Genomic DNA, 25,201 nt, shown 5'->3' on the forward strand with positions numbered 1-25,201 from the left:
TTATATATTATATAGTTATTTTCATGCTTATGCTTATATATACTGTTGTGACAAAATAAATAAATAAATAAATAAATAAATAAATAAATAAATATTCTTAAGCTTTTTCTCCTCAAAAGAGGATTTTTTCCTACGGAAATCTTTATGACATTCTATTATTATTCCACAGCCTGCAATTTTTATCCTCCATTTTGCAACTATAGTTTAAGAAATATTTATGACAAATTATAGTTACCATTTCTAATGGAATTATATAAGAATATATCTCTATGTCTCTAATAAGGATTAGAGAATGTGTTTTATATACATGTTCTCCCCTTTAGTTTCTTCACATTTCAATACAGTTAAATATGCACTATGAATATAGCGATACATGCCAAAGAAATAAGTCAGATGGTATGTCAGCAATTTTTGACAATTATTTATACTTAATTGCATTCTGTATATATATGGCCCCAAAACAGGGGACTATTCTAGCACAGTATCTAGGGGTATGTGAACTGAAGGTCAGGACGCATTACATCAGAACATATGTTGGTTTATTGATAACCATAGAGGCAAAGACAGTCATAAATAGTGTGGTACTATAGATATATATAAATTAGAATATATATGTAATTGGAAACAGCAAATAAGTATTTCTTATGTGCCTAGTGAAGTCAGTAAGACCAGTAAGATGTAATGATGAGGTAAAGGGACAGAATTACAAAGACAGTGAGATTTTGAACACAGAAGTAATTATTTCATGAATACAGTTTTTTTCTAGGGAGCTACTTGCATTTGCTTTCCCAAAGCTCTGCTCACATCCCAGTGTCTTTCCTTGGCCTTCTAAATTTTCTGTGTCTAGGCTAATAGTGTTGGTTCCCAACAAATTGTTTTTGTAATGGTGCAGTTGCTTAGTTTGAAACTATAGCTGAATCTGTGCTTTGTTTTTTCCCCCAGGAAGATGTATTTTGGGTTTTAACTTCGCTCCACAAAATCACCTATTAAGGTCACTCTTTGACAGGTTGTTCAAAGGCAGGAGAAGGGAAGGAAGGCCAGTACTGAATGTTCTCATTCTCCAAGATCTAATGCATATTGCTAGCATATAATGAATTAACCATCTGTTGCTTTGAATCAGTATGATTCATTTTGCATGAGGAGAATTAATCCATCCAATCGCTTTTGGACAGTATTATTGGGGTACCTATTTCCAGAAATGTAATTTTGATATAGACTTCTTCTTTTACATGTGAGCAGAACTTAGTGAATACAGCAAACTGTCAATAAAACTCTCATCTAATAAAAGGAGATATCAAAAAATTTAACGCAAAATGAATATAGCTATTCATTTTTATTTATGTAATGCATTAGAGTACTACGGGATGATAAATGCCATTATAATTCAGAGGTTTTACTGAAATGAATAAAATTAATTTTATTACAAAATTATTATGTACCACTCTTAAGTCAAAACTAAAGCAAAGAATGTTAATAAAAATGCATCTTGGAGGAAAGAAAACTATATAATTAAATAAGAAATAACGTGAATGTTAGCAAAAAATCTGATTTAACCTATAGATGACCTGGTGCTGTTTGTTCAGATGACAGCTCTAAAAGTATACATGGAATATTCCCTTGTAATACAATGATTTGCCGCAAGCCTTGACCTACTGACTGTTAGGGAGCAGGCCTGAATTGGCCCTTTCTCTGATATTGTGACACTGCTTCTGTTGCCTCGATTGTGACCTCTGATTGAAAGGAACTCCTGGGACTTCTGTATAATAAGCATGACTCCTGACTCTTAGCCAGGTCTGCCTTCATAGATTTTTTTCAGAGTTTTCTAGTAGGCCAAACTATGCTGAAATTTACTTGAGCTGTCAAAGTGCTCTGTGCATTTGGTGCACTCTTTGAAATCTTTTTTTTTACTGTTGTTATTGTTTCAAAGACATGCATCTTGTAAATAGGATAATATTATACAGTTATGTACTATATAAATCACTTTCTTAGTGTGTGAGTGTGTATGAAAAACAGACATAAGAGTGATTTATTTTACCACAGCTATAAGCTGGGAATGCTAAAACTCCTAGCTATTTACAATTTTTCATTGTTTTATTCAAACAATAAAACCAATTTATAAAGAAAAGTAAATAAAACCTCCCCAAAACCTCTTTGTGCCTATTAATAGTAACAGTCTATAAATGAAAGGGCTTCACCTTCCTAAATGATAAAGGGAGGTCACCACATGAATGTTTAGAGCTAAGAAATTCCAAAAGGATAGAATCATGATGATGAAAAATTATCTCCCCTCTTCGCCCTAATTTCAGATAGGGAAACCTTTAATAACCCAGCAGATAATTCAACTCTTCATTTTTGAAAAAATAATTTTATTAAATATTTTAAATGGAACAATAAAAATAATACAAACTAGAAGAGATAAAAGAGAGAGGGGGAAGAGAAAAGAATAGATACATATATACATACATATCCCCACTTCCCACCCTCAACATGGCAGGTATAATATAGATAATAAAGCAATATAGATAATACAGCAATATAGTTTAGTAAATATATAGAACCACTTTCATCTAGTGGTTAAGGCACAAAGCTAAAAACCAGGATTGTGAATTAAAATCCTGCCTTAGCCATGAAAACCAGATGGGTGAACATGAGCCAGTCATTCCCTCTTAGACCAACTCGCTTCACATGGTGGTTGTTGTGGGGAAAAAAGGAGGAGGAAGGAGTATTAGATTTGTTCACCACCTTGAATTATTTGTAAAAATAATAAAGGCAGGAAATAAACAAACAAATTTCCATGATCTTCTTCATCTGCTTTTAAGTACCAAATATAAAACTCTTCACCCCATAGTCCATCTCTTAACAACAGACAAATCAAATAGATAACTTCTTCAATCCAGTTATTAGCAAAAGATTCAAAATCAACAGTAAAATTTAAAGTTTGAAGAGCTAAGCAATGATTTTTCTTCCTTCTATTCATTTGTGTCCAATTCACAAAGACTGGACAAGTCCTTGCAGGTTTTTTTAGCAAAATTTTTCAGAAGTGGGTTTCCATTACCTCTTTCCTGGGGCTGAAAGAAAGTGACTGCCCAAGGTCACCCAACTGTTTTTGTGACCAAGGCAGTGCTTCTATGCCTTTCTTGGCTAAGTCTTCTCACTTTCAAAAAAAAGGCTTCATGCCTATTCTGAATTACTGATTATATTAGATATATTAGAAATGACAAACTATAGTTCAATTCTTATTTGGTATTTAGTAGGATCTCAATGCATGGTTTTAAAATCTAAATAAATAGATATCTAAATAAATACATACCTATAAATAGATTAGGGAGTATCTACACTTACATCAGCAAGAATCACTGGCAGAGGCATCAAAATGTGAATTCATAGCTCTGTTATTCATTCCCAACTTGCTAAAACATAATAAGGCCAGGAATATGCAATTGAACTGGGCCATATCACTCTGAAACATATACTGTTTAACAAAGCCATTCAATTGTAATCAGACTTACCTTTCTATGCAGTTTCTTGCAGATGTCAAAGCTGTTCTGATCCCTTGGGATAGATTATACTACATTGTTGACAATACTGTAGGCAAAATGCCATTTTCAGTTGTAATAAGATCCCACATCTTGGAAATTTCAAAAGAAATAACCAAAATTAGGATCCAACAATAGATTAAAGTTATGAGTCCTCCTACTACAATACTTTTTTGTTCTTTCAGGGATAGTAATTATTTCTGAAAGTGCAAAAACATGTACTGGTGCAAATTTGTTTGCCTGAATCATTTGATATCTGCAATACACATATCCTGTTTATATTGTGTATATGTTATACCTAGATGTGTAGATAGCTTTATTCTAAGTGTACTCATTTCCCAGTTAAGAGTATTGACTTTAAATCATTGTTTTATAATGTAATGGTACAATAAAAAGGATATTAGATAGATGTGATTTTCTTATTTAATTTTTTAGATATATAAACACTTTCCTTAATGTAAACTTTGTTTTCAAAATCTGCAGTCACTATGAACAAAGTATAAACCACTTTTATAAATAAAAAATCTCAATTACCATGCTTTGCTTTCAGACCACAAATAAGATTCTTCTGATACCTATCTTTTTTTTTAATGCAACCTCAAGCACGCTGAGTTTTTTGTTGTTGCTGCTGCTGTTAAATTAAATATAGATCTAGATGTTGGCACAGTAGTACAAGGCTGTGAAATTCATCCAGAATGGAGGAATTGAATAACTACTTTCTTTATTAATCTTATCCTGGCAGCAGTAGCATTGATATTTGTGTGGGTCATAAATTATTCCTAAAAATCAGAAGATTGAATAGCTCTTTAAATTTTATAATGTATGTGGTTGCACATTTTTATTCAGCCTTTCCCTGTGCCCCTCCTTTGTACAAAGATGTATTTTGATTTTTTTAACTAGTTTAGTTTTTGGGAAGATTGTTATACTGAAACATTCATCTTAAATAGTTGTATTAATATTGGAAAATATTCATTACCTTGTTTGATAAGATCCTATCAATATATTGAGTTAAGATTAATATATTTATTAAAAAAACTTTGAATTCTGATTCTGTTGATATTATTATCAGAACATCTAGAACTGTAGATTGGTGGTACACTCCTATAAATATTTACTCAGAATTGAATTCATTGGGATTTATTCCCAAATCAATCCATATGAGTAAATCGGTAGTATTTTCTTTATTTAATCATGTTTCTAATTTGTAATGCACCTATAATGAGTGTGTTAGAAAAGGGTTTTTATGGTTGGATGGAGCGGAATGTTTGTAAATGTGAATTGGCATCTTGAGCAGCTGGCCAAAAGAAAACCAGCAATGAGTATAAAGAAAGATTTTATGTCTGTAGACCAAATTCTCAGAGTAGGTTAACTGTAATCTTTCTGCACTGCTTCTTTTAAATAATTATCGATCTAAATAATTGTACCACTGTTTGTGTTGATACAGTGTTGATTTTAAAAAAGTATTTTTTTATAAAGTGAACATGTTCCACTGAAGCTATAGAAACCTGAGTACATAGGATTGTTGCCTTCTGGTGTAAAAGCTAGATATGCTATTATTCAGTATGGTTAGGATGCCATCTGAAAATGCTAAATTAAAACATATTTTCTAGGAGCTATTTGTTTGCTCAGATATGTCCATTAGGCCTGCTTTCATAGAATTAACTTCTGCATGAGGAAGGATGAAGTATTAAAATTCAAATCTTAGCTAATGGCCACACATTAGGCACATTACTAAATAACAATCTAGAAGGCTGGATTGGAAGCAATTGGGGTTATGATTGGGACTTAATTAAGAATATAAAAGGAGGAGTTGGATTATATTGATCCGACTAAATGGAATTGCAAGTATGAAAGAATTGTACATAAAATATAGTATAGAGGTGGAGCTACAAAGTGCTCTGAATTCACTGTAAATATCTAGAATTTTTTTTAAAAAAATACCTAACTCAGAGGTAGATAGTTTGCAGTATGCATGTACCACTCCCTGGGATTTTGATTAGCCATCAGAACCCACAGTGTGATGGTTTCTTGCCTGAATTCAGTGGCAGTTCCTAGTTATCTGCTTCTCACTTGCCTTCCAAAGCATAACAAGACCTGTTAAAGTATCTATTGTCTTCAAACAGTCAGAAGAAACTCATCAGTCACCATTCTCATTCATTCTTGAATTTCCACATGGCCCATCACTTTTACTCTGCTCATTCAATGCCATTATCATGCATCCGTTCATATCACCATACCTATCAAAACATCCTCCCCCCAATTGTATTGATTCAGAATGTTACAGTTTTTCCTAATTTTGCCTCTGGTGCTTCCATTTATCACCATTCACTGGAGCGTAGTATGCGATTGTCATCAAATTACCCACAAATGTCAATCAACTTATATTTGTTATATATTTTAGCCCTTTAATTTATACATAAACTTACTGCCTTATTCCCATGAATATATTTATCAACGCAGATCTTCATAGTTTTAGTCATTCATCCCTTTCTCTCAATTTTATAGAAACATTCATTCATATTTACTCCTTTTTATTGCTCTTACCTTGCAATTTTCTATGTGCCATTATCATTATTGGATGGGCACCATAGATGCTCATCCCTAAGGTACATCATGGCTTTTGTCAATTGAAGCTTTCACAGAAGGTTCTTTTTTAAGCCACAAAAATTACACACCAACCTCAGCTATATCCATGGCAATACAGGATTCCGTGCAATCAGTTTTGGAATATTTTGGTCACCATAGTCACAATAAAAATCTAATTTGCTATAGAGTACTTAGTCAAATCTTCTTTTGAAATAAAGATATGCTAACCTTATTGTTACTCTATAGTCAGCTAAAGAGAGTAACACATTAAAAATGAAATAAGAGTATTCTGATAAGACTTGTTTTTGGCAAACTATCACTAGGAATAAGTAGCATTCTTATTCTGTTCATCAAGTTCAGAACATTGTGAAATTGTCAAATCAATGCAGCCAGCTTCAAACTGTAAATAACTATTTCAGAATGCTTTACACCCCCATAGTAATTATAATTTTAAGTGTACTTTCATAATGTTTCTTCACTATTTGTCTAGATCTTTCCAGAATCATTTTCAGGGGGACTGATTTACAGTTCACTGGGTCTTCTTTTGCCTCCTTTTTCAAGGGGACAAAATAGATAGGATTTATTCCCCTCCAATTATTTGGGTCTTCATCAGTTTTCCAGAATTTCTCAAAGATAATACTATGTTTTCTTATATGTAAAAAAAAACACCACCTTCACATATAAACTTTACATAAAGCAATTGTTGCTGACAAGGAAAAAAGCAATTAAAAATAGCTAAAATATAAAATGCCTTTATTTCTCTTGAGACTTCAAGTTTTAATAAAGGTTGCTTTTCTAGCGTATAATCATGAAAGAGATTAAATATTCCCACAGACTGCCATGGATCAGTTTTAGGAAACAGGTGCTAGACATGTTACTTGAGTTTGAACAGTGATCCAAATTTGTACTATAAAAAATCAGGAATTAATTAGGATGTTCATTCCAACACCTTTCACTAAGTATTTTTTTACACATTATACAATTAGCCAGAGGATTCAAGCTTCCTGGACTGACAAAATAAAAAATAAAAGACATCTCCATATATGCATATGTCAAATATAATACCACATATTCTCATGTGAATTTCTTCATTCATAAATGGAGTTTTACCAGCTCATGGTAAGTAACTTTTCAATATCTCCTGCATTTCTGAAGCAATGTCTGCACAGGAGATTACCTCACTTCTGTCTGGTATAGTATTTGGTTCTCACATGTTAAGGTATGATGGTTTCTTTCTTCCCATCCTTTTACAAATTCATTTGTTGGGTAGAAGTATCAAATTTGGCTAGGTTCTGGTATGCATTATATCTACCATAGTTTTCTCCCTCCTTATTTTATATGTCAGTAAAGAAAAGTATGGCTTTTAAAGTTGTACTGTTACTGCAGCCCATTGCTTATCTCCTACATTCTTGTTCACCACTTATTCCTAGTCTTTGTTTTGATTTGGCTAAGAATAAGATAGAAGTGATATGATTCATCATCAAAAAAGGACAACAAAGAATGTTCTTTCTGCGCCAACTCAGTAAGCTCAAACTGCCCAAGGAGCTGCTGATTCAGTTCCACAGAGGAATTATTGAGTCTGTCATTTGCACCTCTATAACTGTCTGGTTCGGTTTTGCAACCCAACAAGACAGACACAGACTTCAGAGGATAATTAGAACTGCAGAAAAAATAATTGCTACCAACCTGCCTTCCATTGAGGACCTGTATACTGCACGAATCAAGAAGAGGGCCGTGAAAATATTTACAGATCCCTCACATCCAGGACATAAACTGTTTCAACTCCTACCCTCAAAACGACGCTATAGAGCACTGCACAACAGAACAACTAGACACAAGAACAGTTTTTCCCCGAAGGCCATCACTCTGCTAAACAAATAATTCCCTCAACACTGTCAAACTATTTACTAAATCTGCACTACTATTAATCTTCTCATAGTTCCCATCACCAATCTCTTTCCACTTATGACTGTATGACTGTAACTTTGTTGCTGGCAATCCTTATGATTTATATTGATATATTGACCATCAATTGTGTTGTAAATGTTGTATCTTGATGAACATATGTTTTCTTTTATGTACACTGAGAGCATATGCACCAAGATAAATTCCTTGTGTGTCCAATCACACTTGGCCAATAAAAATTCTATTCTATTCTATTCTATTCTATGCACAGGCAAATTGAGGAGAGAACAGGAAGATAGAGGAATATCTTGGGGCTCAGTGAAAACAGAAGAGAGTTTAGAAGGTGAATAAATGGCATACCACCATTAGGGGAGAGCTGCCTTCTTTTATGATCTGAGGAAAAATCTCTACGTATCTAATATAAATGGAATTATAGAATTAATGTATGGAAGCTGACTTACTTATGTATTTCTTTTAAGTTTTTCTATTCTTTTTGTCTTTTATTTTTTTAAAGGAAATAATAAATGATAAGTTTTTATATAACTTAATATATGTACACATACTGATATAGATGTTTCTATATAGAGGATCATTCTGTAAATGGGCATTGCAGTAAGATAACAAAGAATTTACATGATCTATTGCAATGTGCTATACTTGAGGCTGCTCATGAAGCTACAGCTTGTTTGAAATGCAGTGGCACAACCAGTAATGAATGCCACTCAGTGCTACATTGGATGCTACTTGGCTTCCAAATGCAATTCAAGGTGTTGGTTCTTACTCTATATGGCATAAGGCCAGTATACATGACAAACAGCTTGTTTCTGCTTGACCAGTTATTCCAGCAGAGTAGGTATGTTCCCGGTTCCCTCCATTAAAGGTTGCCATCTTGTGGGATTGAGAAACTATACCTTCTTTGTTGTGGTCTTCATGCTCTGTAACAGTTTCCCTCTTCAGTAGAGATAAGGACAGTGCCCTCTCTTCTAAGGTTCCAGAAACCTTTGAAAATCTGGCTTTGATCTCAGGCCTGGGATTAATATTTGTTATTTGTTTAATGGCCTCTGTTTTATTTTGTGGATTTTGTTATTAGAACATTTTAGTCTGGGTTGTCCATTGATTTAATATTTTTAAATGTAATATTTTTGTTGTTAGTTGCGAAGTCGTGTCCAACCCATTGCAACCCCATGGATAACGTTCCTCCAGGCCTTCCTATTCTCTACCATCCTCTGGAGTCCATTTAAGCTCCTACTGCTTCAGTGATTCTATCCAGCCACCTCATTCTCTGTCGTCCCTTTCTTCTTTTGCCCTCAATCTTTCCCAGCATTAGGCTCTTCTCCAGTGAGTCCTTCCTTCTCATTAGGTGGTCAAAGTATTTCAGTTTCATCTTCAGGATCTGGCCTTCTAAAGAGCAGTCAGGGTTGATCTCCTCTAGGACTGACTTGTTTGTTCACCTTATGCACAAATTCAAGATGGTTTACTATATACCATAACTATATCCAGAATGTCCACCTTATTTGCTGTCTTCCCCAAATAGTTTATACAGAAGATCAGTATTCAATATATCTCTCCTTCACAGATGGAGAAGAAGAATTTTCTCACTTAGATTTTGCAACAGAGAGGATACAAAGAAGTAAAGAACGTACATGCCAATGGCTTTATACACAAGTTTGGGATTATGAAGGAGCTAGTCCCAGAACTGAAAAATGGTGAGATCATTGTTTTCAAGTTAAATGTTTAGATTTTTCTAATATTGCATGTAATACAAAACCCATCTTAATTATTCTAAAAGAAATACACTCCCCCACCCCAAGGGTACTATTACTAAGTTTGAAATGTGCTCCTGTTAAGAATTAATTTAATAAAAATTTCATCTCATTCTGCCAGTTTTTAAACTATTGCTATGACACACCAGCATCTCTTCAATATAACCATGAACATGTTTTCTGTTAGAAACTAGAATATTTTTTATAACAATGCACAACAAAAATATTTTCCTATAGTTTTTAAATTATGGAATGAATTTAAATATTATAAGTTAACAGCCAACCAGATACAACAAAGGATGCTACGATATGCTAAAATGTGGCAGGTGAAGTTTTTGAACTAAATAGGGACTAACCTGAAGAGTCAGCAGCAAAGGGAAGGACTAAATTTGAGTGAATTATAAAGAAAAATAATTAGGTCAAAAAATAGAAATATTTATATTCTTTAAAAATCAGGTAAGCTTGTTTCTAGAGCTGAGAAAACATTTTTCTTTTGATTTCTGTTGGGTTTTTTTAACGTTGTTTTAAATCAGGAAAAATTACTTTAAGCAAAATATGTCTTGGCTGAAGTATCATATCTTGTATGATATATATGAATATACTTCATTTAAATGAGGTATAGATATTTTTGCTGTGTTCTGTAAAATAGTAGAAAATCAACATAATCTTTTCAACCGTATTTTAAATGATAAAAATTAAAAACATCAATTAATGAAGCATTAACTTTGAAAAATAATTGTTATGGTTATATACTATTTTTTAAATCAAATATTCTGATTTCTTATGTTTTCTTGCCTGGATGTATATTTTAGATGATGAAAAAAATACTAAATTAAAACTTTATACTTTTTTCATCTTTGCATTTAATTCATTTAATTCTTTTCCAAGAATTAAGTTGAATTAAATTACCTTTGCATATAATTGCATTTGAATACTTGTTGGTATGCTGTTTTGTTTTTAATCTTTTTAAAAAATATTACTATGTTTCCCAAAAATAAGACCCTGTCTTATATTTTTTTGAATCCTGAAATAAGGGCTTGGTCTTATTATTGGGGGGTCTTATTATTTTGGGGATGCAGGAGGCGGCAAGCATGGCCACCTCATGGCTGCTGCTGTGTTACGCTGCTATGGCAGTGCAACACAGTCGTTCGTCAGCTTTTCGCTGGGGCAACCAAAGGCGGGAATCTCCCCAGCATTCTTGGCACTCACCTGCCTCCCATCCATCCATCCCCCTCGCCTGCAAACTCCTGCCCCGTGCTTCCCTCTCCGCCGGGCGACCCCCAGCAGCCCCAGATACTTAAAGCCTGTGCCTGCCTGGCTCCTTTTTCCACAGCGCCCAGCTCTTTATTGAGGGGGGTGACATGTGGAGTGGGGGAGAAGCAAGATGCGTGGAGTGAGATGGGGCTCGGTCCTCTTCCTGTCTCTTCTCCCTGCCTTGCCAGGGGCTGGGAAGATGCGAGATGCATATCTTATCTATCCTGCAGCTCTGTCATGTGTCTCGCTGTTGTCTGCAGGCAAAGATGTTGTAGGGTAAAACCAAACTTCTCACAAGTTCAAGAAGTTTGATTGAACTCGCGAGGTTTTTTTTACCAGACAACGGCAAGAAACGCAACGACACTGCAAGGCAGGTAAGAAGGCTCCATATGCCCCAGTGGTACCATAACAGCAGCCTGGCTGCTGCCCTTCCCTTCCGTCTGTTTGTTGAGGGGGATGGCAGGGGGAGAAGCGAGATGTGTGGAGTATGACAGGCCTCCTCTTGCCATTTCTTCTCCCCCTCTCATCAGGCATGGCTGTCAGCTTTAGAAGCCATACTAGGCTGAAGGCTTCCACACGCTGCCACTTTCTCCTGTGTGGAAAAGTAGGAGAAGGGGTGGTGGTACAAGGGTCTATTAGACATAATAACATTCTTCCTGCCGGTCAAGGTCAGGCTGAGCCCACATCTTGAGAAAGAGTGGCCGGAGTGATGTCTCGAGGTGGGACAGTTGGAGATTGGAGCATGTGATCGGCAGATGGGTCATGAGGGAGGGGATTTTGGAGTTTGTATTACTGAGGGAGAAACCCAGATCCCCAGATTCAGATTTCATCCAACTGTGCCAGTTTACCTATACTAGTAAAAGAACTTTGAAAGATGTTTGCTTCAGAGCCTTTTCTGCAGGAGGGGTTTTCTGGAATGCTGACAATGGCAGGGCTTCCTTCCCCTGCCCAAATTGGATGCAATTTGGGGGTGGCAGGTGGATAGGGGTGGGGCCAGGAAGACATGAGATGTGTGTCTTACCTGCCTTGCAGCTCTGTCATGTGTCTTGCCATTGTCTGAAGGCAAACATGTTGTAGGGTAAAACCAAACTTCTCACAAGTTCAAGAAATTTGATTGTTTGACAGCAAGCCCTATCTCACTCTATGCGTCTCGCTTCTCCCCCACCCCACTTGCCACCACCCTCGATAAAGAGCTGGGCACTGTGGAAAAGAGAGCCGGGCAGGCATGAGCTTTGGGTGTCTCGGGCTGCTGGGAGTCACCCGGCAAAGAGGCAGGAGAAGGTGGGAATTTGCAAGTGATCGCTTCCCCTTTGCCTTCTCTCCCAAAAGCACTCCTCAGGCGCAGCCACTTCTGCAGCAGGAGACTCGCGCTTCACACCGGCTTTCCGAAGGGTACTGTAGCAGCACAATTTTTTAATCTTATTTCATCCTGACCCACGTGGCCCAGTACAATCAGGATGAAATAAGGATAAAAAAATTGTGGATAGCTGCTGCTACAGTACCCTTTGGAAGGCCAATGCAAGGCACATGGGGTACATCACTTGGCCTCCTGCTACTGAAATGGCCGCAATCCATGGCAAAAACAGCTGTGTTTGCTGCAGGTGCCGGCTGGAGTGGCACCCATGAGGCAGCTGTTCTGCGGATGGAACTGGCTGCTGTGACTGTCACCATTAGGTAAAAGCGGCCACGCTTGCTGGAGGCGGTGGCCTGAGCGGCTCCTGTGAATCAATTGTGAATGGCAGCCTGAGCGGCTCAGCTGATCCGATTAAGGGGCCAAGAAGTCCTGAGGTGACTGGGGAAGGGAAGAGCGTTCTCCTATGGTGGTCATGCCCACCCCGTCAGTAGGGCTTATTTTCGGGGGAGGGCATATATTTACGCCCACCCCAAAAATCAGGCTTAGCCTTATTTTCGGGACATGTCCTATTTTCGGGGAAACACGGGGAAAAATGCTATTCCCTTATGCAATCTGAATGGTTTCTAAATTGTAATGAGTTATTTCTGTACAACTATATGACTCACAAATAACTATAGGATGTGTATTAGGATAATACAAATGTTATAATGGATTCTATTACTCTGAATATGATGGTAAAGCACTTTAAAGAAAAAAATGTGTTCAACAGTTGTTAAACATATCTGACAAAATCCAAGATTATTGCAGCAGAGGTACACTTTCAATTCATTAGTAAATTTGTTAAATTTGTAGTTTCTCAATAACTTATGTTTTGAGATTTTTCCTATTGCTTACTAGTAGTACCAAATTACAGGTAGTCCTCAAGTTACAACCACAATTGAGTCCAAAATTTATGTTGCTAAGTGAAACATTTGTTAAGTGAGTTTGCTCCATTTTACAACTTTTCCTGCCACAGTTGTTAAGTTAGTAATATGGTTGTTGAGTGAATCTGGATTCCCCATTGACCTAGCTTATCAGAAGGTCGCAAAAGTTACTCACATGACCCCAGGATACTGCAACTGTCATAAATATGAACCACTTGCCAAACATCTGAATTTTAATCATGTGACCATGGGAATTCTGCAATGGTTTTAAGTGTGAAAAACGGTCACAAGTCACCTTTTTCAGTGCTGTTGTAACTTTGAACAGTCACTAAATGAACTGTTGTAAGTCGAGGACTGCCTGTACTTATTTGTTCTGGTTAAATTGTTAAAAATATATGTTTAAAATAGGAGCCAAATTTGTTGATGATAACATATTAAAATGTTAACATTTTAATAACCAATATAAGGAGCTTTACAGTCTACTTCTAAATGTCTTTCCCTCAGCATTAATTCTACTGATTATTGGTAAACTTACTAGCAAGTAAACAAATGCAGTCTTAAGTCAGGAACCAAGAATTGTATTTTTGTGTGTGCTCAAGTAGAATTTAGATTTATCATGCAATCTCTATATAAAGCTAACTACTGTTGAAATATAGATATAACGTGGAATAAGTTATAGGTGGTTGCTAAAAATCATAGACATACATCCCTGTGAAGTTGTTTAACTAGGGAAAGAAGCATATCCCACTTTAATTAACTTGGATGCATGTTGGACTATCACTGATGTTGTACTTATTTTCTAATCACTATCTAGTAAGCATTTCTTACCTGAGATAGATCCAGAAGTTCTCAAGGGAGGAAGAGTTCAGCTTGTGGTAAGATACTTTTTCCATGATAAAAGTTTGCAATAAATGATTGAAGCTGTAATCCTGTGCATACTTATCAGCACTAGTAACAATAATTACTTCTAAATGAAGAAGTGTAGAACTATATTGTAGTAATTCTGAAATATGTATTAAGTACTTACCATACTTTTTGGAGTATAAGACATGCTTTTCCCTCCATAAAAGAGGTGGAAATGTTGGTGCGTCTTATACACTGAATACAGCAATTTTTGGCCTCCTGAAACCCCACCCCATGTATCCAGAGGCTTCCAGAGGCCTCCAAAGTGCTCCTGGGGGCCGGGAGGGCAAAAACTTTTTTTTTCTTGCTTACCTCTTCGAAATCTTGGTGCGTCTTATACATCGGTACATCTTATATTCTGAAAAATATGGTAGGTTCTAATTTCTGTAATTTTATGATGTTTTAGAATGTTATACAAAGTTTAAGGCTCTAACCACTTTATCACCATTTATTAAATTTTAAATTTATATAAAGTTTAGTTTCTGATTTCAGGGAGACATGCATGAACATTCCTATCATAGCTGTCAGAAATGCATAAGCAGTAACTCCTAATATTTTTTTTCAGCTTGTTTATCAATTTATGCTTATACTTTTTAAAACTCTTTGGAAAAAAAATTCAGTTTACTGGCTTCCAAAAGGAGACACTTAATAAAAAATACACACATTTGCAAGCTATTTGCATAATTTGTTTTTCATGTTTTATTTATTATCTATGGAGTCCTAGGATAGAACATTGTAAAAATCCTCAAGAAGTACAAAATAAGAACATGAAAACAAGCAGGGCAAAGGAAAGATTTTTTGCTGGGAATTGTAAGTAAACACTGAAAACCAGCAAAAAATGCCACAAATTGTGATAATGTGAGTGTGGGATGCTGCAAATAGCATAAATGTAAGCCAGTTGCCAAGCATGCAAAATGCAGTCATGTGACCACAAGGGGGATGCAGCCATTAGAATTTAGAAACCAGATCATAAGTATCTTTAGGTGGGGTCCATTCTAATGTTGAATGGTCTCTAAGCAACTGGTCATTAAGGAAGAACTTTGTTCCCTATGCCATCTGTCTGGTAAACTCGCAAGATTCAAGTTTCTTGCCATGTACATGTATACATCCGAACTAGAGTGTATTGTTCCTCTGTCTCATATAATATATGTGGGTATATGACTATATGCTTATTTATTTATTTATTTATTATGTTTATGTAATGTATATTGGAGGTGGTGATTCTTTGAGCTGTGTGCAACCAAATTTTATTTTAATCTATGCCGATTAGTGTACATTGAAAGTGACAAAGTTATTCTAAGTATCTACACTGAATTAGAAAATTGTATATGTCTGCGTATTCACATTCATGTTTGTACAAACACTTTAGATCAGGGGTGTCAAACTCATGTTGTCACCGTGGTGTCACGTGACGTATTGGGACTTTTTCCCCCTTTGCTAAACTCGGCATGGGTGTGACCAGCACGTGATGCATCCGGCCCACAGGCTGGGAGTTTGACAGCCCTGCTTTATATTCAAAGATGGAGTCTTGACTTCTTGACTTCCTGGGCACTTTTCTTGTATCTGGCTCATGGAAAAGTAATAATTTATTGTTTTGTTAATGCTATACAGGTAGTTCTCAAGAAACAATAGGCCACTTAATGATGATTCAAATTTATGACCAACACCTCAAAACTATATGCGACCCTTTTCAAAGTTATGACAGCTGCAGTGCCAATCCTTGCCACACTTCCACACAAACCCCATCCCACCTGCAATGCTTGGGCTGGTTCCCCATGCCTCCATTTTCAGAGCCCCAACCCTTGCAGAAATGGCGAGTGCTTTCAGAGCTTTCTGCTAGGCAGTGGGAGGCTGTAAAACTCTCCTGCCTCTTCTCTGGCTTTGGAAAGCTGGCGCTTGCATAAAATGCAGCTTCAGGAAAACCTTTCCAAAACCTTTCCTTAAGCCCCCTCCTTCCCTCTTCTCTCAGACAGCTACATTTCTTCAATGAAAAAACAAAAAAAGATCTTTCTTCCCCCCCTCCCCCCCCCCCCCCGGTCCCAAATTAGGTACTAAAACTCTCTCTTTGGTCTCTGATATGTATCCCTTTTAAAAACCTTACCTTAACTCCAAGCTGAAGAGTAGAGGAACAAAGCAAGGAAGGAAATAAAATCTTCCTGCAGTTTTTTTCCCCTAAAGAAAAAAATATATCATCTTTTAAAAGTTGTGCAACAAAATGGGGGACTCTGGGTCTTTGCAAGCTTTAGCTGTCTGCCTTTAAGTCCTAACTGGGTTCTAGAGGGCATCAGAAGGACGGGTAAAGCGTGCAAAGACCCAGCATCCTCCATTTTGTTACACAAATGGGAGATGAAGGGTTGTTTTGTTTTGTTTTTTCAATTTCAAGGGAAAAGTGCAGAAAGATTTATTTCCTTGCTTTGTTCCTGGAGTCAAGGTAAGGCGGGTCTTTGTTTTAAAGTATGTCAGCTTCCCACTTCTTTTACCTTATATTTTTTAAAAATATACATATCAAATAAGATAGGAAACTTGGTGGCCATCAAAAGAGTTGTCTGCAAATATATTGACAGCCTAAGCTCATTTTAGGAATATATCAATACCATTCACATGTACATTTTATGGTAGCACTGATTTTGCCATAAATATTAATCCACACACAAACTGATCTTTATAGCTATATATACACAAATACAGATTTTATAAATTCAGATAGTCCTCGATTTACAACAGTTCATTTAGTGACCATTCAAAGTTAAGAAAGTACTGAAAAGAGTGACTTATGACCAATTTTCACACCTTTGACCATTGCAGCATCCCTGTGGTCACATGGTCATAATTAAGACGCTTAGCAACTGACTCATATTTATGACAGTTGCAGTGTCCCGGTGTCATGTGATCATCTTTTGGGACCTTCTGCCAAGCAAAGTCAATGGGGAAACCAGATTCACTTACCAACAGTTTGACTAATTTAACAACTACAGTGATTCACTTAACAACTGTGCCAAGAAAGGTTGTAAAATGGGGCAAACTCACTTAACAAAGGTTTCACTTAGCAATAGTAGTTTTGGACTCAATTGTGGTCGTAAATTGAGGACTACCTGTATTACATTTATAAGTCATATAGGGCTTTTTGTAGAAAACAAATTTATACAGACTTTAGTTTCAGAAGATATGATCCTTATGTGAAAGTAATTCTTTTACTTACAAATATAAATTTGTTTATACATCTATACCAATAATTCTGTAATCTAAATATCTATATATCATCTATATCTACATCTATATCAGAATTTAGTTATACAGTGAAGGTGAAATAACTTAAACCACTATAGAATTGATAAAACAGAAACATAGGATTAAGTGGACATATGACAACAAGAATCAGATATAACATTTCTGGCATTCAATTCCAACTTTAAATTACAGACTGCCCAGTAAATGATCTTAAGCTGTTTAAGGTTTCATCAGTTGTCTGCAAGATTTATTTTCTTCAAAATTACAGTACTAAAATGTTGTCTTTTGTTGCTGCGCTGATTCTGATCACAAACCACAATTTTAAGATCGCCTCCCATTTGCCAAAATGCTTTGACATAGTGCATTTGTTCAGAATGGGCAGCAATAAAGGATTGTGGGATCATTCTGAAGAAGATTGTTTGACAGAGCTGGCTTGTTTATTTGAGAGTAATGTGAGCTGCATTCAGAAAATGTCATATTTTGTTTCTTGATTGTGTACATTCTCTCTCACTGATTCCAGACAAGCCCTGTAAGGAGAGAAGATACGGATTTAGAGCTTGTTTCCCTGACCAGTGGAAGTACTTTGACTCAGAACAGAGAAAAAAATAATCAGCCACACAGACACTCTGCAGAATCTTCAAGTAAGCTGGGTTTTTTTTCTTTTTAACAATAGTAGATAAAATTCAAAGCACCTGATTAGTTTCCATATTACAATTGTTTTTAGTAGCGTGGTCAAGTTTTTGCTTTGGATTCTGTCCTTTGAAATGTTATTCTGTTTATGTTATATATAGGATATATAAAACTATATGTGAGCACATTTAAAATGTATAGACATGAAAAAGTTTGATTTCTGCATTTCTCTAGCATGTGTGTGTTAATTTATTAAATGTATCTCGAAAAAGAGGAAAATCTTTGTATATTTAAGTTTACATGTGCATATATATTGCCTTATAAATTCAATCATGTGAAAAATTACAGTTCGCAATGATTTTGTTTAACTTGAAAACTGTAATTTAATTACTTATTCCTGTAGGCCTTACCAAACCCTTAATATTTAATTTCCTAAGGCAGGTACTTATCTCATTTTTAAGCCACAGTCCTAAAGCCATTTGCTTTTTGGCAGCTTTCACTTAAATAAATGACACATGCTCATGTGCTTTGCTTTTAATTATTTAAATAATCATTATTTATGAATAAATGGGAAGACTACTGTTTATAATTTTAATTTCTACAGAATGTAATGAAGTGGCAGCTGCAACAAAATTTATATTCTATTCTTTTTTCTAAACTTCTTATAATTTTGATTTGCAAGTGAGGGCCCAAACAATTATATTAGGAGCATTGGAGAGCATGTGATTTTGTTTCAGATTTCATACATGTGCGTATGTGCATGCTCGCATGCATATACATGCATACATATACACACTATCAATAATTAGCCGTCAAAAAATATTGTGGAGATAATTGCTAATGAATAGAAATTTAGCTCCTTTATTTGGAGCTATCCCAAATGTTTAATACTATATCCTAGGTACATTGCTGATAAGTCTTGAGAACTAGAATGGATTTACTTCTGAGAAATTATGGCAAGGATCACTTTATATGTAATAGCACTTTCCAAAATATTTTCATAATAATATTTTCATAAGAATATAAAACTCTATAGTACTTTGTTTTGCTCCTGCCACTGTTAGGTAATTACAATTATTATCAATGCAGATTGTACTCATTTTACTTGGATCAATAGAAAATCATATGCATTATATTAAATGAGACATACTGAAGTTTGGGGTGTTCAAACTCTTTTTAAAAAAAATAAATCTAGTATCATCAAAGGTATGCTTATTTGCAGCAGAAACAATCACCTGTCAATATCTTCTGTTTTCTTATGAAGCATTAAAAGCAATTCCAATACCCAAGTAACTTATGTAAAGAGTAAATTCTATTACTTCCCTATTGTAATTTAAACTGTTACTATATTTTGGAAGTAGAGAAAATAGAGTAGATGCATAATATTAAATTGAAATTGTAGATAGTAGGTACTTTAAATATATAGATACTAATGGAATTACAAAGAAGAACTAAACATTTCATGCTTTCAACCCAAAGAAAGCTATTTTTTATCTTGTTGTCTAATCAGAATCCACATCCATACTTATATAAATTTTTGAATGAAATCCAGCAGGATTTTCCCTTTTCAATGTAATACTAGACTAAATAGGAACTGTTGGGAACATAGCTGTGCTCTTTCACAATTATTTTTCATTTCAGTATCTTTTTTGAAGATGTCTTCATGAGTTACATCTTGTGGTTTTAGATTTACATGGTTATCTTATAGCTCTTGAGACCAGATGTTGGTGTTTATTTTTTCTTTTCTTTTGATTTGTAAATGAAAACAGTTCTAACTTTATCCAGAGGATAGGAAGTAATTAGTATAATAGATGGACAAAAAAACAATTTATAACTATATAATATTTGTAACTGGTAGCGACATGTAGTGAGAAATATTGAATTCATATCTTATGCAGAAACAATAACCTTGAGGGGGGTTTAAGACTAAACTCTTTCATAAGAAAATATCATTTTCAAAATTTCCATTGAAATTCCTCCCTTTTTTTCAACATATTTGAAATTTTGCCAAATTTAAAATTATGCCTTAAGATAAAGAATCTAACTCAATTATATTTTCTCACTTGGCATAATTAGAAACTGCATCAAAGACATTACTCAATATCAGCATTTTACATTATTAATCAGCACTTTATATGTAGTTTCTTGTATGGTTCTAATAATTTCAGTGAAGAGTTCGCTGCATATCCAGAGTTGTTCCTACTGATATTCTAGTGCATTATAATCATTTTCAGTGCGTTAGAATTAATTTTAATGCTTTTTTGCATTAGTAGAGCTTTAATTGACCAGCAGACAATGGCTAAAACCCACCAAGAGATAGCAGCAGTGTTAAAAATTCTGGAAAATAGAATCTGTTTGGGGCTTAGACTACTTCAGCTTTAATTGCAATAATACAAGAGCAACCAATAGATTTAAACTTAATGTCAACCGCTTTAATCTAGATTGCAGAAAATATGACTTCTGTAACAGAATCATCAGTGCTTGGAATACTTTACCTGACTCTGTGGTCTCTTGTCATAATCCTAAAAGCTTTAACCAAAAACTTTCTACTATTGACCTCACCCCATTCCTAAGAGGACCATAAGGGGCGTGCATAACGCACAAACGTGCCTACCGTTCCTGTCCTATTGTTTTTCTTTTCTTCTTCATATATATATATATATATATATATATATATATATATATATATATATATATATATATATATATATATATATATATATATATATGCTTATACCTTTATATACTATATAACCTTTCTGTATGATAGTTACATATATTATTGTGACAAAATAAATAAATAAAATAAAATAAAAATAGTTGCTTGGAAAATTTATTCCATAAGTCCATAAGACTTACGGCTTTTACAAATATGTAGTTCAGTTACTTTTAGAGATGAAAACCAGGTATTGAGTGTTGTTGCTTGCAGCTATTACATATCGAGTTTCTTTTAAATGTAACATGGGAAGATGATATTCATAGTTTGGAAACCAAATACAGCACATGGTATCTCTGGAAAGCTCTCTCTTCACATGGCAAGTTCATTTCCCATCTGATTGTAATTTTTTTAATTAAAATAAATTGAATGAGAAGGTGACATGCTACAATCTCTAACTCTATCTTTGTTTATAATAATGCTTCTGGATGGTTCACTAAGCCTGTCCTTCCTACCCACTACCTGTTGTCTCTCTATTCTGCAATTGTCCTCTTCCAGCAAACAGTTTTCTCAGAGACACTGAAAAGCATGGGGAAGAAGAAACAGTAATTACTATGAGGAGACCAGTAGACACTGAAAGACAAACAGGTGTATATGCCAGTTTTGGAGACCTAACTATAGAATACTGCAGCTAGAATTGCCTAAAAAATACAATAGCCATCAAGCTACATAGATTGACTTCTTAGTTTATTTATTTTCCAATTTTTTCCTTTGCTGCAGCTTTCTATAATAACCCATATTTAATGGATATTCTGCCTGAAAAGGTAATTGTAGGCTGGCTGGTTGATTGGCTAGTTGGTTGGTCTGAGGAAGGGAAATTACAATAAACAATTGTGTGCTGAGTGGAAATTATTTAGTATCATAAGAAAGAAAGAAAATACTTTTTGCTGATGTTATTGTTGCTTGCACATTAAGATCTTTATCTCTTAAACTGAAACTTTGGAAGACCATTGGAAATACAGTATTTTACTTGAAGTCTAATCTATATTAATTGATCATGGATTTTAAGATGAATTCCTGTTCATAATCTGTCATCAATAAACCATATTCAATGTATGGTATAGAATTGGAATATGCCAATCTTACCAGAAACAAAGCTTTAGTAAACTTGGAGTGCATTCAATGATATCTGTATTCATAGATACATATAGAAGCACAATTCCATAGCTTTATTGCAAAGCAATATTATATCAGTAGGACAATGCTTACAGCAGCAACAGACCACAATAACACTTTCCTCACCAGTCTCTTCATCCACAACATCTCTATTGACACTGAATAGAAAAGTTTCATTTACTTTAAAGCTATAACCCCCCCACCCCAAATGTAGAAAGTCTCAATCTGATATCTATCCACCCTGATTTATGCACTATTTCTTACTCATATTACTTTGATTTTTCTTGATGGGTTAAAAAATGTCCAAATCTGTGAAATTGATGTGCAAGAAATAATTGTAGGGAAATTACAAAAAAATGGATAAAATATTTTTAAAGATCATAAAGTATATATTTGCTTAATTTTTCAGCTTCTTTATATCCAGCTAATTCTGAACATTTTGAGTTCCACTAAAACTATCAAAAAATCATTAGAGTTTAGGAAGTAGCAGGTGAAGGATTAAAAATATCAAGGCAATTTATGTATGATTATATATTTGTTTAAAGTAAATATATTTATGCTCTTATGTGAAAGATGGTTCAATATAAAGTACATTACTGTTATCCAACATTTTTCTTGTCAGTATGTTGAATAGATGCATTCTGTTGCAATTGTAGTAAATATTTACAAATCAGCATTTGTGATCAAAGTTTTATAATCAATAAATGATTTAAATGTAGTTTGGATGCAGTGTCCCAATGAAACATTACTGAATAACAAAATCAAAGCATTCTGGGAAGTTGCTGTTTTTCCATTAAGCTTAAAAGAAGATGACTGGATTCAAATGTTATCATTTAAATAACATTTTCTGTTTCTGTAGAAAAGGATATATCTTCACCTGAGAAATCACAGCTGAGCCCTGCCCACAAAGAACGAATATCATTTCGAGACCATCCAGTTCAACTCAGCACTGGATGGGGAAGTGGCAAAAAGAAAACAAAATTATTGAAATAGTATTTAAATCTAAATGCAATTTCTTCTCAGTTGGCGTACTAATTATCATCATGTTTTAATGTCTTAGATGCAAAGAACTTGAATATTGTGTGTGCTGTATTTAATTTCTCTCTGTGATTTTCCAACTTTTCATTTTTTGGCAAAGAAGTTTTGTAAATGTTAAATAAATAAATGTTACTGAAATTTGTTTTTGCAGTGCAATTTAAACTTCAAAAACTTATCTGAAATTATAAACAAGTGATACATAAATGGAAGAACAAATTTGGAAGAAAATATACAATAATGGTTATATGATTTTATTTTAGTGTACAGTTGAAATGGTTTGCATAAAATACTTGTATTAAGACATATTTGTTCAGATTATATATCAGTAAAAAATAGTTTAAAATGGTTCTCAGGTCTAGATATTTTGCTTGGCTACTGTGTAAATTAGAATATATAACTGTTAGGAATATGTATTTGTAAAGAATAAAATATTAAGTTGTCATATCTCTCCACACATATGAACACTATAAATACATTTTGTGTACAGAATTTTTCAGAAAGTACACATCTAGATAAGATTTAATGAGTGCATACTTACAATACATTTAAATTCAGCAATGTTAAGTTTTATTTCATATTGCTAAATTATGTTCATTCTGTGGTATTCTGGCAGTCTTTTTATTCTCCAGAAATAAACTGTTATCAAAAACTACACAATTATTTTTGGTCTACTCTAATGATTATTTGTATTTGTTAAAATCTTGGTTTTCAATGTCATAATAGTTTTTTCCAGTTCCATGAAATGATATCATTCTAACTGAAGCAATATGTTGGTTAGTGCAGCAGAAATTAATGATAAAAACTGAGGTGGGGATAATTACAATGATCATCAAGATCATCTATGCTTGCTTATATATAATTGCATTCCACATTCAAAATTACTATCAAAATGAAAAAACAAGAATGAACAAAAATTCTGATCAATAAAATAAGTATGATATCCATATACAATAGTATGGCTGTATGTAAAACCCATTGTACCTTCCTTGACCTACTAAAACGCCCATATTTTCTTTATATTAGTATCTTCAAATTAATATGAATTGAATATATTTTTAGATCATCGCAAGAAAGGCACAACAATAGAGTTAATAAAGGGTATCAAATATTTTTATGGGTAAGCTATATAAAAATACATACTCACTTCCCAGCAACTTACCATTTAGAAAATGAAGTTCTGTATTTTAATTTATCATATCACTGTGTATTTTTTTAAAATGGTACTTCAGCCTAAATAATTTTAGCTTCCTCAATTTACTTCTTCACTTCTTCAATTTCAGAATTCTGAATGCAGGTCAATTAAAAGCTAGTTGTGCAAAAAGTGGAGTGTAAAATGGTTACTTTCAAGTTCAAATTTAGTTATTTCCTGTTTTTGATTTATAGAATGCAATTCTAAATTAATTTTTACATTTCATTTTTCACTTTTAACTTAATATAATAGTAATAAACTTTAACTATGAAGTTTTAACTTCATTTGTAGTGCATTATAAGTACAAATATGTACTTGTGTCCTAGAATGCAATCTATTTCTATGCTTGTAAGCATTAGGGTAGGCTAAGAACCAATTGTCTTGTCATTAATATAAGTGAATTTTACTTAATGACTACTGTATGTGAATAAGAAAACAATTATCATGTTGTGGTCTCAACTCAAAGTTGTCACCTTAAGCTCATTAATTTGAAAATTGCAATCTAATTTGAGAATTACAATATCATTGATACCAATAAAAACCTCTTGCAAATAGATTATTGTTGTATTTATCTGGGTTTTATTGGAAACTAAAAATGGTTTTAGATCTAAAAAAATTGAAATTTCAGATCCTTTGGAATTATTTTTATTTTTAAAATGTTAAGACAAGGGAGAATGGTTGGAAATAATTGAATTAAAATGATATAATTATTGTAAATTAATATATAAAGGTATTTTTAAAACTTTTGAAAAGCTACAAAAAGAATATCACTTTTTAAAAACAGCCAAATGGCAATGAATTCAGTTAAAATACCTATTATGTTTGGCTATGACATTCTTACCAACCTCTAAAAGTCCAGACGTTTTACCTCCATTAATGAAGGTTTTTACAGGAGCTAAACCTAGAATTCATTATTACAAAAACTACAAAATACTATAAAGATGGATTTAGACTACATAGTATCTTTTATTATAATTTAGGTTTTAAAAATGTGAGTATATTTCTTGTTTAAAAATGATGATGATGATGATGATGATGATGATGATATATTTTGGACACT

General features: G+C 34.0%; 1 protein-coding gene across 2 annotated transcripts in view; it reads left to right on the top strand.

The window, feature by feature from the left end:
- Positions 1–23,553, top strand: part of LRRIQ1 (leucine rich repeats and IQ motif containing 1) — a 114,770-nt gene extending 91,217 nt beyond the window's left edge. For both annotated transcript variants that reach the window (XM_058191446.1, XM_058191445.1), the window contains exons 24-27: positions 9,604–9,733; positions 14,136–14,196; positions 17,973–18,093; positions 22,774–23,553. In XM_058191446.1, coding sequence (XP_058047429.1) covers positions 9,604–9,733; positions 14,136–14,196; positions 17,973–18,093; positions 22,774–22,907 — 446 coding nt within the window. In that variant the 3' untranslated portion in view covers positions 22,908–23,553. The remainder of the gene's footprint in view (positions 1–9,603; positions 9,734–14,135; positions 14,197–17,972; positions 18,094–22,773) is intronic.
- Positions 23,554–25,201: the final 1,648 nt, after the last annotated feature.

The sequence above is a fragment of the Ahaetulla prasina genome, chromosome 7 (genome assembly GCF_028640845.1).
Source record: "Ahaetulla prasina isolate Xishuangbanna chromosome 7, ASM2864084v1, whole genome shotgun sequence".
NCBI classification, from domain to species: Eukaryota; Metazoa; Chordata; class Lepidosauria; order Squamata; family Colubridae; genus Ahaetulla; species Ahaetulla prasina.